At 36.7% G+C, this 15,657-nt stretch overlaps 1 protein-coding gene across 10 annotated transcripts in view; it reads right to left on the bottom strand.

Annotated features, from left to right (window-relative positions):
- Positions 1-15,657, bottom strand: part of myo9aa (myosin IXAa) — a 126,129-nt gene that overhangs the window by 50,619 nt on the left and 59,853 nt on the right. For 9 of the 10 annotated variants that reach the window (XM_058781028.1, XM_058781030.1, XM_058781034.1 and 6 more), the window contains exons 3-6: positions 8,451-8,545; positions 8,307-8,369; positions 3,485-3,584; positions 261-314 (exon numbers count right to left, since the gene is read on the bottom strand). In XM_058781028.1, coding sequence (XP_058637011.1) covers positions 261-314; positions 3,485-3,584; positions 8,307-8,369; positions 8,451-8,545 — 312 coding nt within the window. The remainder of the gene's footprint in view (positions 1-260; positions 315-3,484; positions 3,585-8,306; positions 8,370-8,450; positions 8,546-15,657) is intronic. The other variant, XM_058781031.1, reaches the window with a different exon arrangement.

The following is a 15,657-nucleotide window of genomic DNA, read 5'->3' as shown; positions in this document are numbered from 1 at the left end:
CAGAGTTCAATCTATTTATAGAAGCAGAAGAATTACATGACGCCAGATCAGGGAACACCTCTAAAACACAATGACCAAACATTATGCACAGCCTAAGAGAAAGCCTGTGAGATGCAGAGAGCAGACTAATTACATCCCGAGCCAAACACACACACAGAGGATGGGAGTGGTGCATTGTGCGAAGGAAAAGCTATGGAAAGTGATTTGTGGAGCCAGTGACTCTTCTCTGTACAGCAACGACACATTATTTCAATACTGACCGGTTCGTTCTCATAGTAATTTTCCCAGTGCAGCCTGAGAGGTTTCTTTGTCATCTGGAAGTAAGGTAGATGGGATTAGAGCGACATTCCACACAATGCCTGTTAAACACATGCAGTTTTTAAAAAAGAGAACAAAAGCATTATAGAATATTGCCGCATGCTCTGGGTTAGAATCACAAAGGCTATGCTCGGAATGGGATGCTGTCACACTACTCATACTATTTTCTTTAGTATGTACAGTATAATGTGCACAAAATTACACATGGGATACTCAGATGACCCACTACAGGTGCAGTATGAGTTATCCCATAATGCAATGGACTTAATCTCCAATTTTCAGTTTGATCAATCAATTTTAATTTCATTTCTGCAAAACTGGATTAAAAAAAAAAAAAATTTTTTTTTTTTTTTTTTTTAGGGACAAGTATGACCCAAGTAGTATGCTACTATTCCATTCCGACAAAGCAAAAGCACAAAATGACATATATACCAAATAGATTACAACAAAAGATGGCACACACTGAGATGACAGATCCTGAAATGGGTTATATGTGAATATTTATACCCAGGAGAAATGAATGTTTACCTTTATAAGATAAAATTAAGAAATAACTTTACAATAAGGCTGTATACAGTATGTTAACATTTATATTCCAATAGCTAACAAGAGAAACAATGATTATTAATCGTGGTTAATTTTATATGTACTCTATACAATTAATAAATTAAACTAATAAATGCTGTAAAACTTGTTGATTGTTTGTTGTATCTAATGCATTAATAATGAATTGAACCTTACTGTGAAACGTTACCGAAAACCTAATAACATTTAGTATTTGCTGTTGCCTAACAAGTTTTCAAAACGGTTTGACCGTTAGCAAAGCAAAACAACTGGCTAGATTAAATCTGCAAGCCACAGCCAAAACTTGGCATATATTTCTGTGAATGTTTTTTTAATGTGAATTCTCCACATTTCTGAGGCTTTAAGACATTAGAGACGGAAGTTAAGAAAGAGCAACTATAATGGTTCTTGAAAAAATTACAAGAATTCACACCTCTAAAGTTTCTTCCTTATTAAGTTTCTCAGCTCACTGGAGCCTTGGACTTTTGTATGTAGTCCTAACTTGATATTTCTGTTTTTCCTGCTGAATATGTAACTGCACAGAGGAGTGTGTGTGTGCAGCCAGCACCAGATGGACACGTACGAGATCGAGGACAAAAAGAGGGACTTCTTGGCTGGAGACAACAGAGATCCTCTGTATGCGAAACCCCAAGACCTCTGCTAGTGACTGTCAAACCCTGGTCAAAATTACTGAGTAGGAATGGGTCATGATGACTGTCTAGTCAACAAAAAACCCACTAGTGGTTTTGCTATTTTTAGTGTGTGATGTGAAAGCTAGCCAATCAGACTGAAGATATGAGCTGTTTTGAGAAAGCTCTTCTAATTTTGTTTGCAATGGAAGATACACAAACACAGACATATTAGACAAAAACTGTTATTAACATGCAGTGTTAATATTCCTGAGCATTTAACATTTCATAAGACAAAAGTTACACACAAACAAAAGATTGGATGGCTGCATGCAACAGCTTTTCACACAGAAACAAAAGCATGAGGCAGGTGTGTGTTATGGAAATGAGGGGCATGTTAGCAGCACAGGGCTGCTTTCTGTGGGGGGATTAGGTTTTAAAGCATCTCTGTGTGCGAGACCACTGGGCCAGCTGAAAGGAATGAACTGTGTTTCCTCCATTTTCCCCTCCTTCCTGTTTGCCCAGTGAGAGTGAATCCGTCAATGGGTCTGTTACGGCCTCAGAGAGCAGCTGCCTGACACGCACTCATGACAAAAACTGACTCCACCAAAAAAAAAAAACTGCTGCCATCCAATTTTGTCAACAAAGCTTTGTTGATTTTTAACAGCGGAGGTAGTGCGCCATGGTCCTCCTGACTAGAACTGTCACAATATAGAAGTACTTATGATGAAAAAAATTAAATATTGATATGTTATTAAGACTACACATACCATTAAAAAAAAAATCCAGCTCCACTAACTACTAGGTTGAAAATCTATCGTAGTAGGCAGCAGTCCTGCACCTTAACAATGGTTGACACCAGTCATATAACAGAAAAAAGATGACGACAACGCAGTGTGTAGCTATTACTGTCCCACAAATCATGTCAGAGGACATTACATACTAAAGCAGGACACTCTAGCTGCACCTGAAAAACGTTAGGTCACTGATTTCGTAAAAAAAAAAAAATCTCAGTATGCAGGAAGTGCTGATAAACAGTTGTTTTGTATGCTTTTTGTACAGTTAAAGTTAAAACTCTCTCTCAGCCTCCCTACACTCACATTTTGATTCATTAAAATATAAAAGTTAAAGATGAATCTGACTGACAGCATTATGTATTTAAAAAGATATAAACATAAAACAACAAAATCTATAATTGATCCCTAAAATTATAATTTACTCACACTAAAGAAGCAATATAATAGTTATAGCAGAATGTCCAAGCTGTTATTGACTAATTCTATTTATTGAATTAAAGGGAATATTGAATAATTCTATTATAGTGCCTTTTTAAAGATATAGACCCCAGGTTACCACATACTTTAATTGTATGGAAAAGAGCAGCATGAACATTCTCCAAAATCTCTCCTTTTGTGTTCCATGGAGAGAGAAAAAATAAAAATACATGCATTTCTTTTTTTTCACCCCCTTTAAAAAAATCCATCCCAGGATATTCATTCAGATGTGGACAGCTCCATGTGTAAACAGTGGATCTCTCAAACCACTTTTCAAGATGTTGAGAATCACATGTGTCTTGATGCACCCAGGACAATGGACAACAAAATAACTGTCTACTGTTGCAGCTAGTTCCACCTGGGCTCGAAGAGAAGACATTCAAGCAATTGGAAAATTTGGAAATGCCCACACAAGAATGCACACAAGACTTCACGGAACATCTTCCGTAAGCCTGACATCAACATGCAGTGACACACTGACATAGTAAGTCATGTAAGTGGTCGTGAAATCAGTGACCCTCCCCTCAATGAAATTCGATCGCAAGTGGTCACAGGAGACGCATGTTAACACCAGATGTGAATGGCAATGTGTCTCGGCTGACCACTTGTCATCGGATCATCTGAGATGAATGTTAATACCAGTAGTAAATAGGGTCACTGGTGGTGAGTACAGGTGCATGCAGCAGTATCAGGTCGTACCTGATTGAGGTAATGGTATTCTTCAGGCTTTTTGAGGTGGAACAATGTCCTCTCCTCTTCACTTGCTCCTGCCAGCAGGTAGTAAAACACATGGTAATTCCTGGAAAAACAAACCAATTTAACATCAGGTGAAGTATGAACATATATGCCAATAAATACAAAAGGGTTGCAGTTTGGTCTAGACGGTAGCAGGTTGGGTTATGTACAACTGATTACCACCTTAACAAGTTCCTTAACCAGTCACAGCAGGTTTAAAGGAAGGTTTACAGGTTTATTTTTTTAAATATAAAAGTGAATTTTAATTCAGAAATTGAAAACACGTTCAAAGAAGTGCATTTAAGTCATCGGTAAAAAAAGGTACAAAAGCTGTTGCTGTGACAGTAACTTTTCAAAAGGTGCACTTTTGTACCTTTTAGATTCTAATATGTACACTTTAGGTACCAATAAGCAGTGTTGGGAAAGTTACTTCTAAAAGTAATGCATTACAATATTGCGTTTCTCCCTAAAGAAGTAACTAATTACGTTACTTTTTATGGAAAATAATGCATTATGTTATTTTTGAGTTACTTTTTAAATTTGGGCAGGTCTTGCTTGTTTGTTTTTAATATGAAAAAGTTCTCCTTATACAAATGTAAAATACCTTTTCACAACAAAAGTGAAATGAATGGTGCGTTCACACCAGATACGAATTAAGTGTTACACACGAGTGATTTGCATGTTAAGTCAATGCAAAGACGCGAATAGACATCCTGAGCGAATTGAGCGTTTCGGGCATTTGGCGCGCGAAATGAAAAATCTGAACTTTAGCGAAAATTCGCGCCGCGTTAACCATTCAGGAGCTTGCTCTAGTAGTGACGTGATTACGAAGTAGCGAGGGACGCAGAAATCCGAAACAACAATGGAGGACAAAATCACCATCGCTGTATGTGGATATCCGGAGCTGTACGATACATCTTCGTACTTTCATAGAAACAGGAATAAAAAGGATCTTGCTTGGTGTGTTACTTTGTGCACAACATAGTAAATCATAATTTATAGCCTATTTGTTACATAAAAATATTATTTCTATGTTAAGACTATAATAGGCTACTTATGGCAAACATTTGTACATTCATTCTAATTATATCCTATGGCAGAAGCCCCTCCTCGACGCAAATTCACGTCTGTTGTGAAGTGAATTTCACGCGCGAATGAAGCGAGTAAACTCAAAATGTTCAAGCGTCCAACTACGCACGAATAGCGCGATTTATTCGCACAAGTCGCGTCTGGTGTGAACGCACAGTGAGGCTGAACGTAAAGAGGGCTGTACAGTAGAGGGCGCAGCTCAAACAAATTGCATGAAGAATATGACACAGAAGAAAAGTGTTTAACAATTCAGCAATAACAAAAATGAAACTCGATACAGGAGTACAGGTGCTGGTCATATAATTAGAGTATCATCAAAAAGTTGATTTATTTCACTAATTCCATTCAAAAAGTGAAACTTGTATATTATATTCATTCATTACACACAGACTGATATATTTCAAATGTTTATTTCTTTTAATTTTGATGATTAGAGCTTACAGCTCATGAAAGTCAAAAATCAGTATCTCAAAATATTAGAATATTTGAGTTTGAATAAATGACCATCCCTACAGTATAAATTCTGGGTATCTCTTGTTCTTTCAAACCACAATAATGGAGAAGACTGCTGACTTGGCAATGATCCAGAAGACGAACATTTACACCCTCCACAAAGAGGGTAAGTCACAGAAGGTAATTACTGAAAGGTGTGGCTGTTTACAGAGTGCTGTATCAAAGCATATTAAATACAAAGTTGACTGGAAGGAAGAATTTGGGTAGGAAAAGGTGCACAAGCAACAGGGATGACCGCAAGCTTGAGAATACTGTCAAGCAAAGCCGATTCAAACACTTGGGAGAGCTTCACAAGGAGAGAACTGAAGCTGGAGTCAGTGCATCAAGAGTCACCACGCTCAGACGTCTTCAGGAAAAGGGCTACCAAGCCACTTCTGAACCAGAGACAACGTCAGAAGCATCTTAACTGGGCTGTGGAGAAAAAGAACTGGACTGTTGCTCAGTGGTCCAAAGTCCTCTTTTCAGATGAAAGTAAATTTTACATTTCATTTGGAAATCAAGGTCCCAGAGTCTGAAGGAAGAGTGGAGAGGCACAGAATCCAAGTTGCTTGAAGTCCAGTGTGAAGTTTCCACAGTCAGTGATGATTTGGGCTGCCATGTCATCTGCTGGTGTTGGTTCACTGTGTTTTCTGAAGTCCACAGTCAACGCAGCCATCTACCAGGAAATTTTAGAGCACTTCATGTTTCCTTCTGTTGACAAGCTTTATGGAGATGCTGATTTTAGAATCTATGGGGTATTGTCAAGAGGAAGATGAGAGACACCAGACCCAACAATGCAGATGAGCTGAAGGCCACTATCAGAGCAACCTGGGCTCTCATAACACCTGAACAGTGCCACAAACTGATCACCTCCATGCTACGCCGCATTGCTGCAGTAATTCAGGCAAAAGGAGCCCCAACTAAGTATTGAGTGCTGTACATGCTCATACTTTTCATTTTCATACTTTTCAGTTGGCCAAGATTTCTAAAAATCCTTTCTTTGTATTGGTCTTAAGTAATATTCTAATATTTTGAGATACTGATTTTTGACTTTCATGAGCTGTAAGCTCTAATCATCAAAATTAAAAGAAATAAACATTTGAAATATATCAGTCTGTGTGTAATGAATGAATATAATATACAAGTTTCACTTTTTGAATGGAATTAGTGAAATAAATCAACTTTTTGATGATATTCTAATTATATGACCAGCACCTGTATATCAATCGATATTTCGATATGATACTATATACCTATTTTAAACAACCATCTACATTTTTATTAACTCACAAATGCAACCAAAATATATAACATGAACATTTATCTGACATTTTCACATCCTGTACCTCAATTGGGACATTCACAAAAAAATAATAAATAAATAAATAAATAAATAAATAAAAAATAGGCCTATATAATTTTTTTTTTTTTTTTTTTTTTTTTTTTAAACAAAACAATTGGAAAAACAATTCTGGCTGCTATGGGCTCAGTACTAAAAATCTTTTCTACAGATAACCATATTGCAAGTAATAGCAGAAAATAAATACAATAAAACAAAGACACAAGCTCAATAAACAGTGCTTTTCAGGTTTTTCTACTCAGTCTAAAGAAATGTTCAGGTATGCTACAGAAATGTAATAATCAAATGTAAAATAACTGCATAGTCTTCACAGTATAAATTAAATATAGATTAATCATTTTTGATGTTACAAAGGTTATTTACCTTTAAGAACGAAAGCACGGATTTAATATAGGCTACTGATACACATGCGTTTTCTTTCTCAACTGTTTACGTTAAGACATGTGCCTAACCAACTCAATTTAGTACTCGCACGGTGTAGACGCAGCAGTCTGTGTGCGTGCGCAGAAAACTTTTCACACGGCCCTTGACTGTTCCGCAAATGATCCCGAGCGTCTTTTATGCTCGCCTTGTGCCTTTGGGCAGTCCTTATATAGAGTCCTGATATGTGAGTTTGAACAAGAATGCACGCGTTGGTGGTAATGCATAGATGGACATTATGTGAAAATGTGGACAGTGCCAAAATAAACGTACCTAATTATACTATAGATAGATATTTTATGCGTGGCATCGATGCATCGTATCGTCAGACATCGTATCGATGTATTGAGCCATATTGATGAATTGTTACACCCCTATTAAATACATAAATTATATTTTTTTCTTATTTAACATTTAATTATTGCAGATTTGTATAATATTCTTGAATTTGACAGTTTTTATCCATTTTGAGGAATGCTGAATCTGTTTTTTGTGCAGGTGAGATGAGTAAATACATATTTAGTCTAGAACTATAGTATGAATCATGTTCACACAGCACACACAATGTCTCTGCACTTACTCCCGATTTCTCTCAACATGGCAACATGAGAGCTGTCAGTCAAGACATGGGAAACTAAGTAACTGGTGTTACTTATTTGAAAAAGAAACTCAGATATTTCCTTCTAAATTAAAAAGTAATGCGTTACTAAACTAGTTACTTAAAAAAAAGTATGTATCTGATTACCTAACTCGCGTTACTCGTAATGCATTTGTACCTTTAAGGTACCGATATGGAGTTTTTAGGTACAAATGTGTACTTTCTGAACAGACCAGTGATAGCTTTTGTACCTTTTTTTCTGAGACTGTTTGAATGGTAGTTTTATGGTAGTATTAGTGTGTCTATATAAATAAAATGTCATGTCATTGACCCAGCTGGTAAGGACAAAAACTGAGAATGACAAAGAGATAGTCACTTTATAATGTTTTGCATCATATGATACTAAGCTGGTTTCAGTTTGATAAAGCATGTCCCCAATACTAAAGTATGACTGCTGTGATTTACATCAAACTCCCAAAAACAAGGAAATTATGGTCTGTTTCCTTCATAAACCCTCATGCCATGAAACCAGTCGGACTAGTAAAAACAGCCAGTAGATAAAGCTGACATTCACACATATAAACTGAACAATTACTCTGACAACACTGAACACTGTGAAGAAATGATTCCCACATGTTCACTACTGGATTTATTTCCTCAAGAGCTTCTACCACATCTACACTCTCTCGAGTTTAAATAAACTGTAGTCTAGTCCAGTATAATAATGTCGATAATTACAAAATATTTAAATTCAGCTGCTGACTTCATTTCTTAACTGTTGAAATGAATATACAACTGCATCAACAAATAATACAAAGATCTCGTACCTTTCATTGTGTTCCTGATAGACGAGCCGGGACTTCTCCAGCAGGTATTTCTCCACATATGCCCTGGATAAGAACAAACACCAAATTAGACAGGGGTTCAAACACCTCTACAACACTGCAGACAGAGACATATGCAGCTCTTACCCTCTAACTGTGCCACTTTCCTGATAGTTCACCTGGATGAACTTCCCAAAACGGCTGGAGTTGTTATTATGGGCTGTTTTAGCGTTGCCAAAAGCCTGTGAACACAGGAAAAACAAACAGCATAAGTTAGATGACAAACGTATGGAAGACTAGCACTTTCAATTAAAATGGGGGTGGGGGGGTTAACGAAATAAGTAAATGCTTTGTCAAAGTTGGGTACAGTTGAAAATTTATCTGAAACATTTGTTTGCTTATTAGCTACATTTCGACTTGATTTTCAACTGAAGCCCACTTTGACATACTATGGCTGCCACTAAAAACTTTGCATATTTAAAAACAAAACAAAAAAAAACTCCCTGGCATGTTGTAAGGGTCAGTGAGAGGGTGAAAATTTATGACGAAAAATAATTACAAAGAGTGTGATGCAAGACACCTTGACTAACATTGTAAGTGGACTGCAACAGACCACACTAAATCTGTTTTAAGTGTCCACTACATCCCCTTTAGGCCTGTTTTTGTTAAGAGCCTGCCTGGAGAGCAGGAAGTTATTCAGTTATACATAAACGCTCTCGTTATTTGTAGCTCCGCCACAAGTAAACAAATTCCTCAGTGGAACAAGCTGCCGAGGTCCGTCTGAAGGGACAGCGCTCACTCCCGGCACCCACGGCCGCTCCAGAGGTCAATCTCACAGCCAAGTGCGCCAGACGCACACCGCCCTGTTATGAGTCAGACTTTCAGAGTGGGTTTTACGGCTCTCGGGGGGGAAGCAAGGACAAGCCGTTCCGCCACAGACGAATGGAATTCTGGGTAGGGCGGCACCAGCGGCATACAGCTGACAGCCATGAGCTACTGTAACAGTCCAGCCATCATGACGCATCTAGCCAGCTATGTTAAGTCTTGCTATGTCTTGAATGTCTAGAAAAGGTTATGTCAAACACAGAGATAACTTTACAAATGGCCTCTGGAACCCGTGTTGGAAAAGTCTATTTAGCCCTTCACGAAGAACAGCACTTGCCAAATATCAAGTGGATGTTGCACAGTTACTCCTCTGACATATTAATGAACGGTGCTTCAGAAATTCATCATCCACTCTGCACACTAAATGGAAGAGGCCTGGACGCTCCAGGAAAACAGGTCAGACAAGGACAAAAATCAGCCGTTAAAGTGTCACCTCAACTCTTCCTGTGCAGTCAAAGACACAGCGATACTTCACGGCTATCACAGGCCTGCTGAAGCCAAAAATTTTTAAACAGACATGGAGAAAATAGTGAGGATGGACGGCCAGACTTCTTGACACTCAACATTCCTGTTACTGCAGGAAGCAGCTGCCATTAAAGTCTGCTGAGAGTCACATATCATGTATAGGGGTGCGTTTACCAAAAGCATTCTTAGCACTACGGTGTTTCAAAAATGAGGGCCTTTGAAATTAGAAACATAAACGTGTGATTTTATTTAGGCTTTGTAACAGGCATTTATTATTATTATTATCATCAAAGTATTTTTTTTTTATTATTATTTCATGTTGTGTCAATTAATTAATCAATCAAATTAAATTAAATTAATTGCACATCAATTTGAGCTGAGAATTACCCACAAAGTCATTATAGTGTTAAATGAGAATAGATTGAATAGACATTACAAAAAATATGTTTAGAAAGAAATATTTCGATTCAACAGAATTGATGACACAAACCTTAAGGCTACAATGTGGCCATAATGTTTTCAGAAGCTGCATCTAAAGAGATATTTAGGTATATTTGCAGAGACTGAGGTGGCATGAATGCATTTACATTGCAATTAGAATTGCATAAATAATGCTAGGAGATTCATGGGTTTTAAAAGGGCATTAGGCTAATGGGTTTACTGAAAGTAAAGTTTAAAGTTTTTTCATTCTTTCAAAAAAATGATACTCTAAATATGAAACTAAAGCTCCTTAATTCACTCGAAATAAATTTATTCAACCGATTTATGAATGGGTCACTGAATCATTGGCTTACTCAATTTGCTCAAAAATATGTATTCATTCTGTAAAGAAACACTGTGTGCAGCTCGGAAAGGCAGAACAGTTCTGCTTTCACTTTGTTTGGAACTATTTCCGTTGGTGAAACTCAACAAAAACAGACAATATTGTATATAAAATGTAACAAAATTAACTTTGAACTGTTGTATAAAATCAATATCACATTTGCAATCATGTTGCAGTATTAGCCTTAAAATTCCTTAATTTGGATGACAATAAGAGGTTGGAATTTAAAGCACATAATATTAGCTCAAATAACCACGTTAAGGCGACTGTGTATATATTGCGAAAGGCCTTCTATGAAAGGGAATGGTGTATTCTACCCCATCATGCTCTGCTGCTTACTGGCAGCAGCAATTCCTCCACAGATGAAATAACGACACAAAAGGCTTTTGTCGTGAGTTAAAGGTCTTGATCTCATAGGAGAAGTTGGTGGAGTGAATAAACGACTGAGAAGCCGAATTCATCACAATTACCGAAATCCGCTCTGACACGTATTGAACTGAGAATAAAATGACATCAAAAGCAGGAAAGGGAAGTTTATGGCTTTTCCCGGCACAAGACACAGGGGAACGTTTAGCAAACATACTTTGGATGAGCTCCACAGAGGGTGTTCAGTGTAAGAGCTTGAGAATTGATCTCAGCGGCTGAGAAATGAAACCATTAGAGCATTCTGTCACTCACACAAACACACAACAACCCGCTCTGATCTCACGCCACGTCTTTTAATGGACCGCATCAGGTAAATATTATCTCTTGGCCAGAGAGCCATCACAGGGGAAATACTCTCAAAACAGTGTCAATGGATAAGACCATAATCCTCTCCACGTGTGAGCGCAGAGAGTTTGCGATGTGTTTGGGCCTGCAGTGTCTCAGGTGCAGATTTCTATAGATCAAGCATTCCCCAATTTTTTTGTCAGCTGAACTTCTTTGACCTTTAAATATTTACTTGACGTATCTCCTGAGATGTTAATATTTTAATAATTTAACATGACATTCATATGTTCAGCTCTCTGATGTCAATGGTCACAACACATACAGATAAACAAATAAAAAAATTCAGAATTTTTCACCTTTTTTAGTAAGTGGTTTATTTTGAATTTCTTTTATTAGTTTACATTTTATGTTTCACTTATTGATTTTAAATTTACAGAGTAAATTCAATTTTAAAACATTACAATAGAAAAACGATTTTCTTTTCTACAATAGAAAATAAGTTCTATTAAACTCTAGAAATATTTCAATAATATTATATAATATTATAATATAATTACAAAATATAACAATGTGTTTTAACTCTGTATTTGAAATATATTTCAAATAAATGCAGCCTTGATAAGCATATAAACTTTTCAAAAACATTTAAAAATATATATATATATATTTTTTTTAAATGATTCAAAACCTTTGACCGGTAGCATATATAAATTATATATATATATATTTTTTTTTTTTATTTATTTATTTTTTTTTTGCATACACACACTCCTCTGAGTTAGAGCTTGTTGGTGGATTGTACGTTTAGGCATAAAAATTGATAGTATGGCAAAAATCAGCTGGGGTCGTGTCACAGGGGTACTTCTCTTTCAGTGACTATAGAAATGTTACTTCGAAACGTGTTGCGTGGCTGTTTTGGACACTGTAAATCCCCGGTGGTGGAGTGGGTTTAGTCTGACTAACACCACTGGACACAGTCATTCTGCCTGAGCACTCGGAGATCTCTTTGAGGTCAATGCCAGCCTCACCCAAAACTCATCCAAAATCACTGATGACCAAAGACACAGTTACATGTGTCATGGACTCTCTCTGTGAACACACTACATCACTGCTAAGCTATGCTAAGCTGCGACTACAGCTAAAAACAATCACGCTTTTTTAAAACTATAGTTTTATTAAAGCAATAAGCCCCAAGAAGCCGTGGTTTACAGTGAATTTATAACAGCTAAGAGGTGTTGTTAGGCATGACGCGAAGCGGAGTGCCTAAAACCCCCTTAGCTGTTATAAATTCACTGTGGCTTCACAGGGCTTATTGCTTTTATAAAACGGTTATTCCACATACGTAGTAAGGTTTCACAAAATAAAACAGAGCAAATAAAGTGTAATGATATTAATAAAAACATTATTCTTCTGCCAAACAATGCAGTTCCTCAGAAACATTTATGGTTCCAACAAAGTGGTTACCGAGCAACACACAAATGTAAATAAAGGTGTATGTTTGTAGAGTAATTTACAACAGCTTCGAACTTGGCTCAACCAATCAGAATCAAGGACCAGAACTATCCGTTTTATAATAATATTTTAATATTATATTTTTACATTTTCAGTTACCATTTAAATTTTTCATTTTAATTTTGTTATATGCTTTTGCACTTTTTTTTTAGTACTTTTTGTTGTTTTTATTTTTTATTTCAGTTTAGTTTTAGTTTTATTTCAGTTGATGATTTTAATACTTAAACTTGGGCCAAACCAGCATCTCTTAATTTTCCATGCAGTTTTTCATCTAATATTTAAATATTTGTTTTGTTCATTAAAATAAAGCCAAAATAAACTGTTTTTCACAGTTTTAGTTAACAATAACAACACTGTTGCTTTTAGATGAAGATTTCACATTGAGCATTTAAAGACCTATAAGAAAGCTTCATGTTTTGAAATGTCATATGATTCATTCAAAATACTTAAGTAACTTCCGGTAAGTGTTTTTCTTGGATTGGACTCACAACATCATCTACTAAAGACAGGAATTACATGAAAAGGCGCTTATAAATCAGTCTTAACATCAAGAACTACTTGTGCTCATTGTAGAAACCTGGAGATGCACCTAAATTTGTTTCCTGGTGGACTGATCAACTCCTGCACTTTGACTGCTGGAAACAATATGAAGCCAGCCAATCAGATTTTAGCTTGCCGTATTGAGAAAACTCGCAATAAACCTCATACAATGCATAAAGGGTCAGTTGGTGGGTCGTGTAATTCACAGGAAAACATAAAAAACTGAATATCTGTGTGTGATATTTTATTGCATTTTATAAATCACTCTCAGTAGGAATGAGCTTGTCATCATATCATTAAGACAGTATTGCATTTGGTTGCCTTCCAAGTGTTTTGGCACTCTGTCATCACCTTTATGTTGTACAGACTATCCAGAAAATTACAGCAGCACTCATTTTCCCCATTTCCTCTTTCAGTTTCAGACTCATGTGCTGTACTGCTAAGTGACTCACCGCTTGGCCCATGTCAGAAATAGGACATTTTTCCTGGATTACAGTGCAAAGGCACAAAAGGAAGCCGTGAACGGTTGCATTACAGAGTGTGAGAGTGTTTTGATCGGCCTAAATGAAGTCAATCCTCCTGAGTGTCTTTAGATTATCTGCTGGACGCATTCAGTTGTTGTAATGGGAGTGGCAGCTCGGCTAATACTGTGCTCTCTGGTCAATAATAATTCAGTCTGCCGCTGTATGTGACCGGGCCTGTTCAGGGTCACACTGAGCCTCATTGATTCAACAACACAGCCCAACCCAGCCCAACATACTGTTAAAGAAAAGAAAAAAAAACAAAAAACAAAAAAAAAAAATAAAAAATAATGATCTACAAGATATAACTGCTCAAGGTCAACACTATAACTAGTAAAAACTTTCTAACTGATGCTTCCAAAACTATCAATAAAACATTAATGTTTTGCACCATATGCCACAATTTTCCAGCAAATGTGTATTTATGAATTTACATCAGTATAAACTTCTAAATATGGTCTTAAGAAGAATCTTAAAAAAATATTTGTTGTAAATTGTTTTTGTGTGTGTGTGTGTGTGTTGTTTGTTGTGTTTTTAGTGATGCACCACAATTATTTTTTAGAAACCAAAAATAATTTAATCATCAACAAATGAATCAAATATATTTATTGTATATTGAGTTGTATAAGCATTTAATTTAATCCAGCTTTTAAGAGCATCAAAAGACATTTATTGTTTGACAAAGTCTCAGCTTTTAAATTGTCAAATTTGCTTCAAACTAGCACCAAGCATATTGCGAAATCATTGGTGAAATCATTCAACGAAATTTCTTGTGCCACAGATCGGAATATGTATTCCAGAGAAAACACTGACAGAACAAACCCTACACGTTAGAGAGCACTTTGTGTTTCTCTCCAGATCTCTCCAGATTTCTTCTTCAGTGTTTCCCATATATTGACTTATTTGTGGTGGACCGCCACAATATCAAAACTGACCGCCACAAATAGATTTTCCAAAAGGCTTTGATTTTGTTGAATAACCATGAGCACTGCACGTTTAAAAAATCAAAATCCGGTGCTGGTGTTTTTATATCACTGTATTTCAGAAGGAATCCGACATACATCCGAAAAGGAAAATTTTCGATGTCATTTTCATTTTATCTTGCATGTAATGCCTGATAAAGCAGCCTTTGTCGTTACCAGGGAAACCTCTATTTCTCACACTCTAAAAGCGCCTCCTGCTGGCAGAGAATGAATTTGCATAATATATATGGGTGCGGGGGATTAACGCCACAAATAGAGTGTAAGGCTGTGGGAAACACTGTTCTTAAATCTGCCAGCTATATGGAGAGGGTCTTTGGGACCGTTAGAGTTGGGACACAACCCAGACGTCTGCACTGCAGAAACCCTGGCACCTACGTCTGCTACATAATTATATAACCCCCCACCAAAGCTCCCAGCATAACGGCAAACTCTGGATGCAATTAAAACCTCTGCACAGATTTAAACCTTCACACATCTGACATCAGCCAGCATTAAGTATTTATGTGACGCTCTTGGCATGCAAATGCATCTGTGCATCCAGATTAGTCATCTGCAAAACTGGCCAAAAGCAGGAAGCAACAGCAAGTCTAATTACAAACCTTGATGAAGTGTAATACTGCTGGACTCTAAAATATACACTACTTCTCACAGTAAGCGTGTTTAATCTCAAACATCAAACACAATAAGTAATATAATACAGTAAGTCACAACAGACCACGCATTACAGCGATTTTTACCATGATTAGGAACTGTTAAAGGGATAGTTCACCCAAAAATGAAAATTTGATATTTATCTGCTTACCCCCAGGGCATCCAAGATGTAGGTGACTTTGTTTCTTCAGTAGAATACAAACGAAGATTTTTAACCCAAACCGTTGCAGTCTGTCAGTCAAAGACTCGCGGCTTTGAGAGAA

Source organism: Onychostoma macrolepis, chromosome 07 (genome assembly GCF_012432095.1).
Source record: "Onychostoma macrolepis isolate SWU-2019 chromosome 07, ASM1243209v1, whole genome shotgun sequence".
In the NCBI taxonomy this organism is placed as follows: Eukaryota; Metazoa; Chordata; class Actinopteri; order Cypriniformes; family Cyprinidae; genus Onychostoma; species Onychostoma macrolepis.
Note: the sequence above shows the minus strand (reverse complement) of the source record. Positions and strands in the feature narration are given on the sequence as shown.